We start from the raw sequence: 13,112 nt of genomic DNA on the forward strand, positions 1-13,112 counted from the left end.
TCACTTGTGTCCAGCTGGCATTCACTGAACACTGGAGGTGTTAATTCAACACTGGGGATTTTGGTGTTTAACCAAGCACCCCCTACTGTTCTAGCATTAAAGTGTCCGAGGCCTTACCCCGCCTCCCTTTTCTTTTCTTTTCTTCTTTAAATAATCACAAGTCCTTAGGGGCTGTAGCCCAGTGGAGTGTGCATGAGTGGGTGTTCTAGTTCCCAAATGTGAAACGCCATCTCTTTTTATTTATGCCTGAGAGGAAGAACAGAACCCAACAGATACCCTATGACCGATTCATAAATGATACAAAAAGAGGGACCTGAGATCAGAGTATTATTTATTTAAAATAAAAAAAAAACTACAAGTGTGTATTGAGTCTGATATTGCATAGACTAAGGAGTGTAGAGGAGCAGACAGATGTCTGTGTGTGTGTGTCTGTGTGTGTGAGAGCACATAGAAGTAGTGGAGTCTAAAACATGTACCAGGCAGCATGCTGAAGAGTGTAAGAGCAAATTGTTGCGCGTATAGAGCTTTCTAGAGAGCGCAGATAAAATTCATAGAAAAAATTTGAAGTGCAAAGAGAGGAGACTGAGAGACCGTAATGCAGAGACAAATGTGAGCCCACATAAGGGGCTCTAAAGGGTGCATGAAGGAGGCAAAAAAAAAAAAAAAATTGGTGTTCTCTGAAAGCTTAAAGAGGAGTGTGAAAGCGTATATGGTCCAAAAACATGCAGAGAGAAGTGTAGGAGCTCAAAAACAAAGTATAGAGAATGCTGAGATTGCCATGAAAGCACAGAGAAGCACGCGAGGGTACAGAGAGGAGTGTTACAGCTGTCTAAAAAGTGTATAAACGAGAGTAAAAAGCACTTTGAGCTCTCTAATAAATAGTGTAGAGAGGAGTGGAAGAAAGTGCCAAAAATAAAAGATGACTAAAACGGTGCATATAGGAGTATAAGTGTGAACAGAATGCAGAGAGAATCCTTAGATTGTTGTCAAAGCACACGGAAGAGCGTGAAAGAAAGTGCGCCCTGAAGTGTAAAAACAGAGACAGCTAGTGTGTAAAGAGTGCACACGCGTGTGAAATTATTTCAGAGCTGTTTTTAAATAGTGCAGAAAGAAGTCCAGAGGTGTCTGTGAGCTCGCAGAGGAGTGTGAAAGAGCGCAGAGGAGTGTGAGCGGTGTGGAGAGAGAGAGAGAGAGAGAGAGAGAGAGAGAGAGAGAGAGAGAGAGAGAGAGAGAGAGGAGGGACGGAGGGGGTGTGGATACGAGTGGTGCTTTCAGCAGAGGCTGGTGCTGAAACGCGTTCAGCTGCGGAGGAGATCAGAGCTTCATTCAACATCGGCACAGCCAAGCCGCACACACGCACTCTCTCTCACACACACACGCGCAAGCGCGCGCGCACACTCCTACTCCAACACTCTTGAACGGACAATCCAGTGCAGAGATGCACCAAACCGACTCGGACTAAAAGGAGCGAAGTCACGATAAACGGAGAGATTCTACGTTCATTAGAAATCGACACAAAAGCGCCCTGGAAGAAAGTTCGCAACTCGGAAGGGAGACGGAAACCCTGAACTGACCACGGAATTCTGTGTGAACACAGTCGGACCATCGCAGAGACACTGAGGACGTTTTCAGAGCCTGTTGGTTTTGAGTGTTTGTTTGTTAAGTTTGTTTTTTTTTCATCTGTCCTGCTTTGGAGAGCTGCTGAAGGAAGAATTTGCCATCAGGACCGGTGCGTCGCGAGCGCGCAGCTTTTAAACGAGAGAGAGAAGATTGGAGCAAGATGCTGCAGTTTTTCCTCGCTTTTATCCTTTTAGGAGCAGGTAAGAGCTTTGGGGATTCATTTTCACGCTCTGGGTTTCTCTGCAGTGCTATGAGGTGCCACAGTGTAGCATGGATAAATTGGTTAGGTTTTATTTATTGTTTTTTATTTATATATGTATTGTCGTACTTCTCCGGGTGCGCTGCGTCAAACCAGTAACACCACTCTTACGGCAGTGTTTTTTTCCCAGTTCTGGTAGTGGAGTGAGACCTCGCACCCTTCATCAGAGTACTTTATCAGCTTTAACTGTCAGTCTTAGTTCATTTAGCCCTTAATCGGGATTAAACGGATGTTAAATGGACGAAAATACCAATGTGAAGAAGCCGTATTGTTCGCGCATTTTTAGCTACTGTCTGTTGTAACGTGTGTGTGTGTGTGTGTAGCCCGTGTAGTCCTCATTATTAATGGGCTCAGAATTAATGGTACAATGGAAAAAAAAAAACAACTTTGGTCATTGCGGTTGTGATTGTTTGATTATTTGATTAGTTCTGCTTTAAGGTTTGGAGATGATTCTGAACATTCTTGTGAATACATGCCTTTGTGTGTGTGTGTGTGTGAACTCTTAAACTGCTTATAATGTACTGCAGCTCACACATGCGGTACTGTACAGGTTCTATCTATCTATCTATCTATCTATCTATCTATCTATCTATCTATCTATCTATCTATCTATCTATCGATCGATCGATCGATTACATAGAATTTCTGTGTCTGTGCTTGATGAACGGATGAGCTCTTTATGAGTTACAGTGCACAAACAGATCATTTAGGTCATGATAAACTTTATAACCCTCAGGCTATTCATTTAACATCTTTGCATCTGTGCCCCACAAAAAAAGACGGAGAGAGAGAGAGAGGGAGAACTCTCTGAGCAAAATGTAGATTATAAATGTATCCACGGAGGAAATAAAGCGCGTTTAAACTTAACGCCGGAGGGTTTTATTCGCACACAGAGCCGAGTAAAGAGGACACACACACACACACACTAATGCACGCACGCACCCGCGCCTTAATAATTTCATAGGCATGCCAGGGATAATACACTATCTCTTTCAAACAGAATAATGCAGCGACATTAAATAAATATTGAGAAGTGTGCTGTTGGGCGCGAATAGAGGTGGCACACTTCTCAGTGCTTTCAGGGCGACATCCTAAGGGAGACCCGTGATGGCAATTTTATTCAAATCATTAAAGGAGCACTTTGATTAATTCATTGTTTGATTTAACAGGTCTGGGATAATAGGCTAGATCGGAATGAGTTTCTATTTGAATGGTTTAAATGACTTCATCTGAAGCGTCTTTCTTTAGTTTACTCACGTGTTAGCAACTTTAGAACATTTGCTGTCGACATTTAGAGACTTTATCAGCAGAAAGCACCGATATTGCTATGAACTGACAGACTTTCTGAGCAGATGTTAACTAGTTTCAGTGCTTGCCTCAGCGCAATAGTTTCACCAACAGCTGCTGCTTGTATGAGTTCAGAAAGAGCGCAGTTTCGTGACCAACCATCGGTGCGCGAGCCCAGCAACCATCAATCACTGTTCCCTACTGCCCAGTGACCAATTACTGAGCACACCTGAACAATGACCAATCACTGTTCAACAATGTCCAGTCACCACCAATAACTGATCACCACTCTCCAGCAACCACCAATTACTGAACACCACTGCCCAGCAACCACCAATCACCGTCCAACATTGCCCAGCAACCACCAATCACTGATAACCAATGCTCAGCAACCACCAATGACTGATAACCAATGCTCAGCAACCACCAATCACTGACGCACAAATGCCCAGAGACCCAACTACTGATGACCAATGCCCAGCACCAATCACTGAAACACCAAATCTCAGCAACCAACCACTGACCACCAACCACTAATCACCTCAGAACAATCACTTAACACCACTGCTTATTGACCAACCACTGCTCACAGCAGCCCAGTAGCAACTAATTTTCCCCCAAATCCTTTGTGATTTCTTTTTTAATCAGTTTTACTTTAGCTATAATAATAATAATAATAATAATAATAATAATAATAATAATAATAATAATAAAGCAACAGGTAGAAACTAGAAAGGTAGTTTGTAGCCCATTTTAATGCAATAATCTCATACGGGAATATGCAAATGAGAGCCTGACATCACTTAGTAGCATTTTCCTTAGCTTTGTCACAAATGTCGTATTTTCTAAAACTCGTATCCCTAACTTTTCCATATATACAGAGGCAAATTAAGAGTAAAATCTTTTGGGTTTTAATATCAGCAGTTGTTCTTGTAAATATAAGGAACAATAAGACTTTATGTATTTACACGACAGATGACGATGCTTTGACGCATTATCGTGTTAGCTAGCTAGCGATAATGACTGAGTTTGAAGTAAACTAAGCTAGTAAATGTCTCCAAGAAACCTGCTACAACTGTTGTTTTCCAAGTGCGAGTGTGTTCCTGTTGAGCAATCAACTTCACACACTTGTCACCTTGCGTTCCTTTGTGTTGCCAGTGGTCGCTTGTTCACAAAAAAGAAGTTGACAAGAGTGTGTTAAACCCCCTGAGGAAACAGGGCTTTTGAGCATGTATTAGTTACTTTCCTTTGAAAAGACTTGGCATGTATGAGCTATGACGGCACAAAGCTTATTTAAGAAGCGCGTTTGAGCAGGAAGTCTCCGAACTGTGACAGACATCAAACCTACTATTTTTACATGTTTACACTGTAAATGAAGTGAAACAATCACACCTGTTCCTTTGAAACATCGCATCACAGATCTCCATGATGTCATCAAAGTAGGACAGATCACTTCAGAAATCTCCCGGTATTATGGGATTGAACAGTATCTGATGTTCACACGCTCAACAATATTGTAGTTTGGGACACATCAGTCTTTCCAGAGCTCTGTTTTGTACCTGCCTTGTGTGTTTGTTTCCCTACCTCTCGAACCGAATGTTTTATTCATCGGTTGTATTATTAACGGCGCCATTGATTCAAGTCGAGATAAAGGTTTCAAATCCCCTCAATCACTCCCAAAAGTGCAACCAATTAAAATGCTTTCGGCCAACGCTCTGGTAAATGAATATGAAAAAACAAAAACAAATGTTTACTGGCTGTTAAGCTGCACTTTCTCTCCCTCTCTCTGTGTCTTTTTGATAAATGAGAGCAGAGTATTGACACGGATGGAGGCTGTAATTAAATTTAAATGTGAAATCAGGATGTGCGCCATCAGACTGTGAGGCAAAACAAAAAATATTAGTGGGGAATGTTAATAAAAAGCCTGCCTGACCAAACTGACAAATCAAACTACAGAGAGAGAGAGAGAGAGAGAGAGAGACAGAGAGAAGAGGAGTAAAGAAGATAGATAGATAGATAGATAGATAGATAGATAGATAGATAGATAGATAGATAGATAGATAGATAGATAGATAGATAGATAGATAAAATTACCATACAATATCCAGGGACAGAAGTTAGAATTTAAAAACAATTTAACTAAAATGTGCATAATAAAGAAAGAAAGAAAGAAAGAAAGAGGACAAAATTGACTGAACAAACAAATAAATGCATAAATAATGCCATGTATCAGTACCTGATCATTCACTTTCTGCAAATTGTATCTGACCAAATGTAAACAAAAGTCCACTTTCAAACAGTTTCCCCACATCGCATCTCACATGTGGTTATTCGGTCAGATGACAACATATGAATGGGTGTGTATATGTGTGTGTGTGTGTGTGTGTGTGTAAGCTGATAGCAGACCGACGCTGTTCGTTGACAGACTGGCAGCAGCTGCTCCAGGAGGAGCGCTGAGGTTCTCACACACTCCCAGATGGCCACTACTCATCTCACCTGACATCTACACACTGCTGTGTTCCTCACTGTGCGTAGGTGACAGCCATCACGCTGTTGACTCACCGTACCGCACAATCCCCGCTAATGGACACATACCACAGCGTACACTAATGCCTGGCATTCTCTCTCTCTCTCACTCTCTCTCACATACACACACACACAAGGACATACACACAACAGCATATGCAGACACACTTTCACGCAAACAAACACACACACACACTTCAGCTCCTACCCTCACTTTCTTCTTTCTACTTGCATATACAAGTCCACGCACACACACACACACACATATACACACACACACTTGGGGGAGTATGTGACAGCACTGGAGCTTAGAACTCAAACTAGCAGCGAGTGAGGCAGAACATGACAGAGGCTTGGAGAAAAACAAGCTGTTCACACACTGCCTCTGAGGCAAACATTCATATGTATGCCCTCACCAAAGCATCCAGAATTTTCTTTCTCGGAATGTCCCTCTGCATCCCAGTGGAATTCTACTCAGCTCCGGCATCAGTATTCTGAGTAATCTTGGACGCAAGGTTTTTTTTTGGATGCTTTAGCTTAGAGATGTGTCTCATAGGGGCTAAGTTCAAAGGAAGTGTGCAAAGATCACACACTCTTTCCTCTTCCTGCCCAGCCCTGTCGCCATACACACATCCACTGTGGAGCGGGATCTCATCAGGCTCTGCTTCTCCCTTTTGCTGCTCTGATTTTCTCTCCTTATTTGTGTGGGGAACTTCACATTAGCAATGAGTTAGGCAGACTACCTGATAAAACAGTGGACAAACAAACATATTTGATTACACACAGAGAATATATATTGTCACTTCTGTTAGGCTGAGTGATGGTTTAATCTCACTCCTCCCTCCTCTTCCTCCCGGCGAAGACACCGGCCCTGTGGCATTGTGGTGGCTTCTTTAGGGAACCATGAATATAATACATGGCTTTAGTCTCTGTGAAAGGATTTAGGGGTGTGTGTGTTTGTGAGTGTGTGTGTGTGGCAACTGGCCATATGTTTACATGGTGTGGAGGGTGTAAATCAAGACAGACTTTGTGTGCGCGTGTGTGTGTGTGTGAGTTGGACAATAGGAGGTGTGACATGGAGTCATGGAGGAATCTCTCACTTTCTCTGTCCTTCCTTGCTTCCTGTTCCTCACGCTCAGCTTGCTGTGAGAGCCAGAAAAATGGGAAAGTGCTAAAAAAGTTAAAGGAGGATGGTGTGTGTGTGTGTGTGTGTGTGTGTGAGAGAGAGAGAGTGAGAGAGAGAGAGAGAGAGAGAGAGAGCGAGAGAGAGAGAGAGAGAGAGAGAGAGACCGAGTGAGATCGTGACATGCAGGGCCCACAATAGCGCCGATGCAGCAGAATTCTGGTCTGGAAACCTGCTGCATTATTTAGAAGATACCCACATGGCACAGATATGGATGAGTTTTGGCCTACTTTGATTGGCTCGCATTCCACCGGACATGTCCTGAAGGACTCACACTTCTGCTCACACATATACAGCACTTATAGACCAAAACTCTTTACATCACAGAGCATTTTTTATTCTTCCACACAATATAGCACATGTATATTTCAGCATTTGACTTTGTTCTACTCCAGATACGAAGGGGATCAGCTCTGTTCTCGTTCTGGCATGTTGCAAATAAAGCCCTCTTATCTGCCTCCAACAACAGTGATGATAAACGGAGAGGAAAGGATCTAATTTAGGGCAAGCGGACGTGTTGATGCCTGCAGTCAAACCTACTTCATGTTATGTCTCATTTAGCATATGCGGACATCCACAGGAGACGAGATTCCCAGTGTCAGGAAACAGCTCTCCTCTGAGTATTGCCTTACCCCCTGTGGAGAAGATGCTCCAGAATCGTTTATCCACTCCCCTACTGTTTTCCACGCTCTTGTTAGCCTGACTTAACATTGAGATAATGACGCTAGCACATATAGCGGACGGTGTGACAATAGCTTTCTGTGACGACAGTTTGCTTCACAAAATCCCATTGTTGTATTAGTGCTCTACATAAGATAATGAACTCGGCGGGTCCATATTTGTCGAGCGTCCCTCCCCTATACATACAAAGGGTCCATGCAGGAGAGTAAGACAATTAGACAGGAAGCTAATCAGTTGAACCAAGCAGATACATAGAGATAAAGAGCCTGGCATTGTTTGCTAAGGCTCTTGGGTTAATAGCCTCCGACCACTGTAGGACACGTGGCTAACGGCCGAGTTCAGTGGACTCACAGGGACTTGGACTTCCTGTCTTCCAACCTTTTTTTTTTCAAATCCTCTGGTCCTGTCCCCATTCTTGTACATCCTCTCTCCCTGGCACTCAGGCACAGAGACAAAGCTGAATTGTGCTCACTTCCTTATTCAAGTCCAGGGTAATTATGTCATTCTGGCTCAGTATTCAGCTTGATCAAAATGGAGAGTTTGTTCCTTCATGGTGTCCTGGTGACTCATAAAAAGCAGACCTCTCAGAATCATGATCCTTCTGCTCCCAAAGCCAAGACAAGGCACTCAAAAGAAAGATTAGTTTAGTGTGTTTTAAGGCAGATTGAGATTATGCAATTGCTCCACTGGTAGCTAAAGTGGTTAAGGCTCTGGGTTGTTGATTGGAAGACTGGGGTTCAAGCACCAGCACTGCCAAGTTGCCACTGTTAGGGCCTTGAGCAAGGCCCCCAACCCCCTGCACTCCAGGGACAGTGCTTCATGTCTGACCCCAACCCTCCAAGGACGGGATATGCAAAGAAAGTGTTTCACTGTGCAGTAATGTATATGTGACAAATAAAGGCTATTTAACTTAATTGTGTTAGAGACATACTAAAGATATGTATACTGGTTTTACTTGGAATTGTTCCTAGACTGGGTTTGATATGTTTATATGTATCGGTATGCATGCTCTGAACACCACCTGCTTTAAATACCAATTAATACCAATTTAAGTATCATATGTAGTCATATTTAGTTTGCTTCAATATCGATTCAGTGTTTATCTAATAGGCAAAGAGATCTGATGGAGGAAAGACTCATGAGCTTTTAGAAAAAAGTTATCGCCTATAATTTGCATACAGTGTAGAGTTAAGAGAGTGTTTGCTCTTTGATTTACACCATGACCCACAAAGGGGTAGACTGAGACAGGGGGGTTAATGCTAATTTACAGCAAATTATTAAACAATGCCTGGGAAGAAAGCTACATTTCAACTCAGTCCAACTTTCTTTAAAATATTAGGAAAGGTTTGCAAAGGTTTTCTTACTTTCTTTAAAAAAAAAAAAAAGGTGTCATCTCTTATGGCTTAGATGTATCACAATTTAAAGATCGCACTTGCCCAGTCAGGTTTAGTGCATATTTGGGAATACAGTAAAAAATATGGCAGTTTTTCTGTTTTACAATCAAGACAAGACTAGAATTTTATATCTCCTGTGGGGACACAGAAAACAGCAGCGAATTGAAATTTGTTTTCCACGTTGCAGCAATATCTGCATCGGTGTTATCGTTTCGAGTCGCAGCCCCTGAACCTGGTATTAAACTTGGACCTGATGCCGAGGAATATTCACCACAGAGGAAAAAAAATACTGTTGATATAGCCGCCTGTTTACTATTTGATATAGCTGCTCTATCAGTGAAGGCTGTCAAGTTTCCATAGAACGGAGACTGCACTGGTTTATTACCGGCTGAATTCGCATTGTAGTCATCGATGAATATTCATACATGAATCATGCACAGATGACTGGCTGTGAAGGATTGTTTTGGCTTTAATGCAGTGTGTGCACAAGGGCTAAGCTAAGCCGCGTGTTTCCCATGGTTACGGCTACGTGCCCTTTACGGAGTGATTAGTCAAAGCCCGGCTGCCTCGTTAACAATTGCACAGTGTCACAAGACTTCACACAACTCATATAAACAAAGGAAACACAAAGATTAAGTTTGACACGTTTGATTGCGCTCAAATTTCACCCTTTAGAACTTTCCAGCACCCTCTCAGATCAAATCATACGATTAGGCCTCGTCCTTGACTGCTGCGTATCTTTTTGGCCGATCTTAGACCGTCTCTTCATGAGTCATGGAGGTGCCGAATGACTCTCATGCTGAGAGGAAGACCCTCATTAACATCGTCTCAAGTCCGTCTCTCAGTACAAAGCGAGAGCTCTCCACCCTCAAGGCTTGGGTGGAATGCAAGCGCAAATATTATTTCAGCGATTCAACCGTTAAGCATAACACACGGCACTGGAGACAAGAGCTGGATGACACTGCTTTGCTGAGTAGAGGTGAATAGATCTTCTGTTTTGTTGACACACAGCTGGATTTCATGCAAGAAGTGTACAGAATGTTCAATTGCAGAGTTTCTCCTGCACTTTACCTTTCCTTTCTTTATTTCTCAAAGCCCAATATGTAGATTTTCTAAGCTTCTGTGGGAGGCTGGAAGGAAAGTTGGCCAATTTGCAATCGGCTGAGGCGTGTCACTCAAAGCCCATTGATCAAGACTTGCTTACTCTTAGTCAGAACATGTTAATTTTATCAAACACCTGAGAGATATAAATAAAATGGTGAATGTGTGGTGTGTGGATAGTTGTGGATCAAATTTTCTTCTAGGCAAACCATTTTAAAAAATCTGAGAAGGAAGACAACAAGAGAAGGACAGGAAAGGCATACAGAAAGGAATGAAAACAAAACACACTTAGCAAAAAGATACAGGAGTCTTTGGAGCCTGAAAGAGTGGTGTGCCATCGCAGACTAGAATGGAGGCTCAAAGAGATTAACTTCCAGCGGCTTAGCTCAGAAGGTAATGGATACCCTTGTACCAAAGTGAAGTAACCCCTGCATTTGTGTTCTCTTATGATAAAAGGGGAAGAACAATGGCTCAGCCTTTGAGGTAGACACTGACTGAAATAGGAGACCGGACAACAAGGTGGAACGTTTCAACACCTTGAGGTGTACAAAAAAAGGGAAATGTGGTGAAAACTAAGTAGACATGGACACTCAAATTCCTCAAGAGGAAAGGTGGAAAGGCACGGTGGAAGGTGGAAGGCAGGTGGAAAGGCAAGAAGGGGCAAGTAGGGGCTTGAATTTGGTCTTGAGTCTCTGAGATGTCTGAGAGACCTCTACTGAGGTTTTCTGGAAGTGTTTTACGGGATCTCTACAGCAAGAGAATGAGAACTTTCTTTGTAAATCTTGTGGCACCTAAGCATCCGCCCCTGCTGATCCCTAAGGAGGAAATGCAAGCAAGCATGTACACACACATTTCCACAAACAGCTACCTCAAGCTTACTGGATGCTTGCAGGATGTCGGATGTTTACTCTCGTCGTTCTGTCCTCAAGTTCAGTCTTGCAGTGGGTGCTGGCATGGAGTACTTGTCACTCAGACATAATGACAGAGATTAGAGAGTGGAAAGGAGTGGGAAGGCAGCACGAGACAGAGACAGAAAGAAACAAAGTGAAGAGAAAGAGCAAGAGAAGTTGCTTGATTAGCATGATGACAAGAAGGCACACTCTAAAACAGACACAATCAGGTGACTCAGAGTCGGATGAAAGCGCTTTTGAAGCTCGAGCAAGCGAGCACTCGAGAAGTTTCTCTATCTTGCGCAAGGAGTTGCCGACAGCGGGTGGGAAGGGACGAGAGCTCAACCCTCGGTGAGCGCCCATCACTCATCCATCATCCGGTTTGATGCAGTAGCCCATTTGCAACCATTGTTCCTCTAATTTGTTATGTGGAAGCAACAGAGGAGGAGGAGGAACGGGTCTCTAGCAGACAACCATTTATCCAGGAGCAAATTACATAAGACAGACAGCGTAATTAGACATATAGATAAACAGATTGGGATAGCAGAAAGCGCAGAAAGAAGAGATTGAAATAGACCAAAGTAAATGGTCTGCTTTTTGAGGCAGTGCTGGAGATACAAAAGATACAACCACCTTACCTGAGGAGACATGCTTTGCTCTTTCACCACCAACATATCAAATATTCCGTGCACAGCGTGGGGCCAAAACAGTGTAGCGTAGTACGGAAACCCTGCTGCAGAAAATTGGCAAGGTGGGGAGAATTGTACCGTCTCTGCGGCAATCGGATAAACAGATAAACAGACAAACAGACAGAAAGACAAACAGACACCCTGCTATCTCTGCATTAGTTCTGAACTGCCACTAACAGAGGCAGAGAGATGCTCTCCTCCATCAAACTAGCCTGAAGCTAGCAGCCTCAGCTTTCCCATAACTTCAGCTAGCATGCTGAGAGGATATAAAGATTTTTTGATTTATGAGCAACCTCTAAAAACAACAGCAGGAATAAAAAGGATCTGAAAGAAAAACATTTTGTTTAGCTCGTATAAAAGTGATGCCTTGAGGAGTGGCGTACAGGTTCGCTATGGATTCGAGCGCATCGTTGCATTCGATACGACGCATCCTTCAAGATCGCATCAATGGAAAAGGAGTACTGTCTTCTATAGGCTTGAGTGTACACAATAAAACTGCTGGCATAATGTACTCAAGTGTAAATCTCAGGTAATTGAACTATGCTAGTGTTAATTTAATAACACTTTTTATGTGCTCATGTGGGGTCCTCGTGGGTGTGTCACGTGTCCGTTTTCTTTCCCTAAGCCAGCTTAGAGTAGTGATAGATGATCCCTTAACGGTCCCACTCAATCACAGGCTACTTAGGAAGGCTGACCGGGGCAATCAGGAAGCCCTGGAGCCCTTTTCAGCCAAGCCAGAGGGAGGGTCACAAATCCACCACAGTAGCTGATTAGCTCTTCATAGACTTCTAGTTTCAGTATAAAAACTAGCGTGAAAGAGATTCATTGTGCACAGCATTTTATAAGAGTTTGGGTAAAAGAGTCGGCTCTTCTGTGGGACTCCGATGTGGCAGGCTGGCGCAGAGCCGCCTTTGTTTTGCTAATGTTATTAACGAGTTCACTTAAGTGTAAAAGAGGAGCAGATTTGACTCAGGAGGGGAATTGGGAGGGGGGAATTTAAACATTTTTCATGAATGTCTGTGCTCTTCATGTCGTGTGTTTAAAGAAAAAAGCACAGCAGTCAAAGGCAATGTCCTGAAGGGTCAAAGTTTGTTCGCTGTACTACGGACCTTAATTTGTTTCTTCTGGCTTTGATGATGGCATTGCCGCTAGTTTTGCACAGCAGTGGGTGACGAAAGGTCCATTAACTGTTCCTCCGAGCTAGGCAGGGGAGAAAGCAATGCTAGTGAGACTATCTTCAACAAACAAGGTCTCCTTTTGCTCTTTTTTTTCTCTCACACATTATTTCCCCCATTCCTTCTGTCCCTGTCTTCTCCACCTCACCATGATCTAGTGTATTGTGTTAACAAGATCCAGCCTTCTCGAATGCCCATTACACAACTTTGGTGTGTGTTTTCGCACCAATTAATGACTTGCTTTTCTTGCCTGTGGAGGTGACGATGACCTGTCTCTGACCAAGCACTTGGTATTCCAGTATGTGCG

The 13,112-nt window shown here is 43.1% G+C and overlaps 1 protein-coding gene across 1 annotated transcript in view; it reads left to right on the top strand.

Moving 5' to 3' along the window:
* Positions 1–1,297: 1,297 nt before the first annotated feature.
* The window catches only part of kirrel3l (kirre like nephrin family adhesion molecule 3, like), a 51,743-nt gene continuing 39,928 nt past the window's right edge, over positions 1,298–13,112 (top strand). Inside the window, exon 1 of the mRNA XM_058414442.1 lies at positions 1,298–1,820. Coding sequence (XP_058270425.1) covers positions 1,781–1,820 — 40 coding nt within the window. The 5' untranslated portion in view covers positions 1,298–1,780. The remainder of the gene's footprint in view (positions 1,821–13,112) is intronic.

This window comes from Hemibagrus wyckioides, linkage group LG17 (genome assembly GCF_019097595.1).
Source record: "Hemibagrus wyckioides isolate EC202008001 linkage group LG17, SWU_Hwy_1.0, whole genome shotgun sequence".
Taxonomy (NCBI): Eukaryota; Metazoa; Chordata; class Actinopteri; order Siluriformes; family Bagridae; genus Hemibagrus; species Hemibagrus wyckioides.